This window comes from Chenopodium quinoa, unplaced genomic scaffold (assembly GCF_001683475.1).
Source record: "Chenopodium quinoa cultivar QQ74 unplaced genomic scaffold, ASM168347v1, whole genome shotgun sequence".
NCBI lineage: Eukaryota > Viridiplantae > Streptophyta > Magnoliopsida > Caryophyllales > Amaranthaceae > Chenopodium > Chenopodium quinoa.
In genome coordinates this window covers 106,157-112,006 of record NW_018742616.1, presented here as the reverse complement: position 1 = coordinate 112,006, position 5,850 = coordinate 106,157, and the positions used below count along the sequence as shown (strand labels likewise).

Below are 5,850 nucleotides of genomic sequence, written 5' to 3'. Positions count from 1 at the left end.
CTTTAACTTTGTCTATAATTGTACTTTTCAACTTTTTTTAACGTACTTCGTCCACTTTTTCCTCTCATTTTATTAAATACCGTGAAAAAACACAAACAAGAAATATATATTAGGACAGAGGGAGTAATGGATGTATTTATGTACTCCTACTTTCGTACTCCCTTCGTTTTTAAATACTTGCTCCGCTTTCCATTTTTGATCGTTTTTAAATACTTGCTCAATTTCTTTATTTGGAAAACTTTTACAATATTTATTTCATTTATCTCAACTAGTGGACCCAACATAAATCATATTTTATTAATTTCATATTCTCTCTTCTCCAATTCTCTCAACTACTTTTATTTATTTATTTATTTATTTTTTATTTTCACTTACCCCACTACCTCTATATTTTATTACTTTCTCCAATTTCTCCTAAAACTCCGCACATGGAGAACTGGAACAAGTATTTAAAAATGGAGGGAGTAAAGGTTATAATTTAAAATTTTTAACATAAAAAATAATTTTATTTCAATCTCAATACTATGATTTTTTTTCCCTTCAAGTTATTGCCTAAAATTATCTCCTTATTGGTCTAAACATCCTACAAGAATTTTAAATTTTTATTTTTTAAAAACCTATATTTTATTGGGTAGATTTTTTTTGGAAGGATAAATTTGAGTTGATTCACCTACTAATTCATAAAGTTCATTAAGTCAATAAGTAAGGCGGGTGTACATTATTTTAATGTTAGACATTTAGTTTGAGGGTAAATTTAACTATTTTTATGGTAACTTTAACCACATAAAAGGTAACTTTTAATTTGTCGTTGGTTTGAATTTTATTTTAATGCGTAATATCTTATAGTTTCATGATTACATGTTATAAAAGCTAATATGATTAATCAAATACATTATAAGTTTTTTGTAAAATAAAATTTATTTTTATAAAAATATTAACTTTTGTAATATAAAAATTAACTTTAAATATTTATATAATAACTTTAATCCGTTTTACAATAAATAATAAATTAAATTCGTTTTACAATAAATAATAAATTAACGAACACCGGTCTTTTCTTAGAATTTGTGAAGTTCATTTCCTCATAAAAAGTAAAACCCTTTGATAGATATTTTTAGTTTTTTACCTCCTTCAGAAAAAAGCCACGTCATCTAGTTGGTTCCCATCACTAGAAAAGCATTTCTAACGGTCCGATCAAAATTTCAGATCCAAACAACAAAGTAAGTAAATAAACATCATATAAATAAAACTGTAGATTTATACAGATAAAAATACCAATAAATAAAATAAATAAATAAAAAAACACCTTTTCTATTACACAAATCCAATCCTTCTTCAAAAACCCTATTTTATCTCTTTCTCTCTCCTTAATTTTAATTTTCAATTTTCACTTCCAAGAAAAAACCCAGAAAATTATACAAATACATAAAGAAAACCCCAATTTTCGGGGTCCCGAAAATCTCTCTCCTTCTTTCTTACTCCTCTTTCATGGAGCAGCACCAGCAAGTAGGCGGCCTTCCGCCGCTGTTCGCCGTGAATTCCGCCGATGCTCAGCCTTCCGCCGTCGCTAACCCAACCCCAACTCAGCCCCAACTCCCCCCAACTCACCCTTCGTACGCCGAGGTTTAATTTTTATTCTAGATCCCAAATTTATTTTTAATTTTTAATTTTGGGGTTTTAATTAATTTTTATGGGTATTTAATTTTAATGGGTAATTAATAATTTATGCAGATGATAACTGCAGCAATAATGTGGGACAGTTCACAAGGGAAAGCAGAAGGATCAAGCAAGAGAGCAATAGCAAAGTATATTGACCGAGTTTATACCAATCTTCCTCCAACTCACTCGGCCTTGTTGACTCATCACTTGAAGCGGTTGAAGAATTCTGGTCAACTCGTTATGATTAAGAATTCTTATCAACTTCCTGTTGTTGCTGCTGCTGCTGCAGCTGCTTCTGGTGCTGCTGCTGTTCCTCTTAGATCTGCTCCGCCTTCGCAATTGAATCCTCAACCACAAGATTCGACGACTCCGAAAAAGAGACCGGGTCGCCCGCCAAAGGCGAAACCTTTGGGCCATCCCAGTCCGGGTTCTGTCGGCCCATCTCCGGCTCCTGCGGCTGGAGTTGGTAATGGGCCTTCGACTGGTAAAAGGCCTCGAGGTAGGCCGCCGAGGCAGCAGCAACAGCAGCAGCCGGCTGTTGCGGAGGTGCCGTTTGTTCAGCCTGTTTATGATGCTCCACAACCAGAGGTTGGTTTGAATAATGGACATTCTGTTAAGAGGCGGCCCGGCCGCCCTTTTAAGAATAAGCCGGCACAGCAGCCGATTTATCAGGCACAAGCTGAATTCCAGCCTGCTAAGCAAGAATTGTCGATTGTTCCGGTGAATGGTACGGTTTCCGGGGTTCCGAAGAAGCGGCCAGGGCGACCGCCTAAGGCTAAGGGGGCTGCTGCCCCCGGAATTGCTGCCCCTGGAATTGCTGCTGTAGGGAGTGGTACTGGTAAGCCTAGGGGCAGGCCTAAAAGGAGTGCATTAGCCCCTGTTGCGAAGCCGGTTGGGAAGAGGCCGCGTGGACGCCCGCCTAGGCAAGCGGGAGTGGCTCCTGGTAGCGGTGTTGCTGGCGGGAAGAGGCGCGGTAGGCCACCTAGGGGGAGTGTGCCGAGTGTGGCCCCACCGAAACCGGCGAGGAAGTATACTGGCAAGCCTCGTGGCAGGCCTAGGAAGGTAATAGTGCTGTGACCTTTTTCCCTCTTAAAGTTTGAGTTTGTTTGAATTTGAATTTTGGCACCTTTGAATTAATTGTCATTTTGTAAAATTTTAATGTTGAATTATGGAGGTTGGACTGTTGGAGGGGCATAAATGGAAATTAGTTTGTTGAGGAATATTGGAATAGTAAAGTGCTGATGTGTTCTGTTGAGTCCATTCACTGAGTTTTGAGAGGAGAAAGAAAATTAGTGCTGAATACAAGTATTATTTTAGCTGTTGGACTATGTTATCTTTGTAAGATTTTCTTGCCTTTCTTTGCTTTAGTTATTATCAAATTTAAAGTCTTTATTTTGGGTTCTGATTGTTATTAAATGTAGATAAAATTGGATTCGTTTTCTAATTATTAATATTGTTGTTTGACTATCTTTATTTGTGGTATTTGTCATATTATTATCTGAGTACAAATTGAATTAATTAATATTGCATGAAATTGTAAAACATTTAATTTATTGGGTAGGACTCCTTTAATAAATAAATTAATCATGAATTTTGAGTTGAGTTGTGAAGGGAAGTCAACATTTTATATTTTACATTACTCCCTCCATCCCTTAAAGATTCGCCCATTCTCAGCAGCTAGGGGTACGGATTTGTATTTATAAGTTTATAACTGTATAAGGATTTCCTGAGAAATTTTTGATTAGATGTTCTGCTGTGAGCATTTTTGTGGAAGCGTACTCCAATGCGAGTATTATGGAAAGCATACTCCAATGTAGTAATGGTCATAATCGCTGTCAATCTAAGTAGGTTGCAGTGGTGAGGCAGTGATTTGTGTATAGGCTATTGTAAAGGGTGCCCTAGGTTAGTGCATTAGTACAGCAGATTAAGCAGGCAATGGACTGACTAATTATCTGAAATGTATCAGTTTCTATGTTACCGTGGGAAATAATATTGTTGCTAGTCTTCTATATGACACTGGTGGAAGGCTAACTTCATTATATACAACCGGGGGGGAAATTTCCCTTCTTATGCAACTGTTACTTTGCAATCATTTTTATTGGTACAAGAATACTATATTTGGGGGAAATTGAGAGCCATTTGAGTTCAGATTTGTCAGATTGCAGGCTTTGAATTGTTTTTTTAAGAGTTGAATAGATGTTTTATACAAACATATGAAGACAGCCAACCATATGAGAAGGTGGCTGGGTTGTGGGAGGTTAGACTGAGAAATTATAGCTTATAGCAGGAGATGTATTCTTTGGTAATTTGGTTTGAGGTATAATATCTAGCTAATTCCTTAACTCTAAAATCAAGATGCATTCTACTTCATTTTTTTATTCTGGATTGGCATGCTAGTAAAAGGGATGGAGGTTTAATTTGTAAGCTTGGGTCCAAGTAGCTCCTTTATTCATGAAGATTGTTTTGTAACTTTCATGTTAAAAGATTTATTTTACATTTTATTATTCTATGTTCTGTAAATCTTTTGAGAGAAGATTGGTTTCTTAGAATCCAGGATATTCTCCCCAACAACTTTGGGGATAAAAGGTCAGATCACTTACTAAAGCCCAGTAAATGAACATTTGATGAACTTTTTGAAAGATACATCTGTTTCTAAAAGTTCATAAAATTTAGTTTTTGCTCATGGTGTCGGAGGATCCGACATGTGATACCCAACATACAACAGTAATTCAAAGCTAGATAGATGGCAATTAAAGAGACAATGTTGATGTCATGGGAATATGGCTATGAGAGTTGAGAGTATGTAGGCACTTTGGATTTGACATCAAGTATCAATTCACTAGCAACATTTTTCTGCTCTTGTATTACATGCTGCATGCTGGTGTGTTGTTGCTACTCTTCTAAAAGCTTTTGTGCTGTTTTACTAAAACACTAATTTATTGCACAAATCTTATCTTGCTTAATGTGCCTGTGAAGAATATCATGTGATCTATTAAAATTTCTCATGCTGACTAATTTTAACTGTCAGAATGCTTCACCTGTGGGGAAGCAAACTTCTGAGCAAGTGGCAGCAAATAAAGAGTTGATGAAGAAGGTTGAAAACATGGTAAGTCATATGTATATTAACGTTTTCTGTTATATTTGGAACTGTCCCTTTATAAAGTTGACCTATATGTTAAACCTTGTCTTAATTTGATTGCAGCAAGCAACAATCAAAGATGCTGTAGTTGTGCTTAGGCCTTTTGTACCTAATGAGGATGGAGCTGATGCATTGGCTGCATTGCAACAACTCGAACATCTGTCAACAATGAGTTTAACTGGATCTCCATCTCCAACTCCTGAAGAACCTCCAATGACAACTACATTTGTGAATTCGACTGTCCAAGTCCAACCTGGTACATCTGTGCCTGAAACAGAGAATATTGCTGTATCAACTATGGTCCCACCTGTTGTACCATTTAGCATAGCTGAACCCACAATGAATGAAACGGCTCCATTGTACGGACAACCTCCGACCATTGAAGCCCAACAGCCAGTTAGTTGGATACCGTCAAGTGAAGCACAATTGTGAGATGTAGGATTAAGTTTGTTGATTATGTTGATTATTAGGTCTAGTGCTTATTTAGAGAGGATGAAATTTGTAGAGGACTCAATTAGACGCTAATGTTATTTGTAAGAAAGTGTAATTGCATTGTCATCATTTGGTATTGAATTCAGTCACCTTTTCTGTATTATCTTTTAACAGCTACATTGTTCCTTCTGCTTTATAGCAATGAAGGTTTGAGAAAAAAAAAATCCTTGAATACTAAGGAAGTCAACATAATTTCGATGTCATAATCCAGCATGCAAATGATCAATTAGTAAAGCAAGTGACGATGTATGTGATAATATATAGTGCAGGGGAGCCCAGTCTAAGCCATTTGCAAGTATTAAGGTAATTCCTTTTCCTAATCCATGCCAAGTTGTGACGAAGCATGATAAAAAGCTTATTCTGTGAGATTGTCACATTTTTTGTTGATTGCTGATTCATGCAGCTGCGATTGGTGACTGTCAGCTAGAGTTTGATGGAGTTTCAGATCATGTACTCGACTATGAATTTGATGTTCAAGCCCATAAATTGTACTCTCTATGTACTTACACAGCATGCTTACGTTCTTATTCGTACTTGTATGCTGTTTTTGCTTTCGCTTG

At 36.4% G+C, this 5,850-nt stretch overlaps 1 protein-coding gene across 1 annotated transcript; it reads left to right on the top strand.

Annotated features, from left to right (window-relative positions):
- The first annotated feature begins 1,192 nt into the window (after positions 1-1,192).
- On the top strand, positions 1,193-5,493 carry LOC110721398 (translation initiation factor IF-2-like). Its single transcript, XM_021900532.1, has 4 exons — positions 1,193-1,623; positions 1,732-2,721; positions 4,688-4,765; positions 4,862-5,493. The coding sequence occupies exons 1-4, from the start codon at positions 1,489-1,491 to the stop codon at positions 5,228-5,230; spliced, it is 1,572 nt and encodes a 523-aa protein (XP_021756224.1). The 5' UTR covers positions 1,193-1,488; the 3' UTR covers positions 5,231-5,493.
- The last annotated feature ends 357 nt before the right edge of the window (positions 5,494-5,850 follow it).

What these genes read in the sequence shown, in the direction of transcription:
- LOC110721398 (XM_021900532.1), top strand. Translation starts at nt 1,489, where the DNA reads ATGGAGCAGCACCAGCAAGTAGGCGGCCTTCCGCCGCTGTTCGCCGTG. An exon ending in CTCACCCTTCGTACGCCGAG is followed by an intron (nt 1,624 to 1,731) that starts GTTTAATTTTTA and finishes TAATTTATGCAG; the next exon opens with ATGATAACTGCAGCAATAAT. An exon ending in CTCGTGGCAGGCCTAGGAAG is followed by an intron (nt 2,722 to 4,687) that starts GTAATAGTGCTG and finishes TTTAACTGTCAG; the next exon opens with AATGCTTCACCTGTGGGGAA.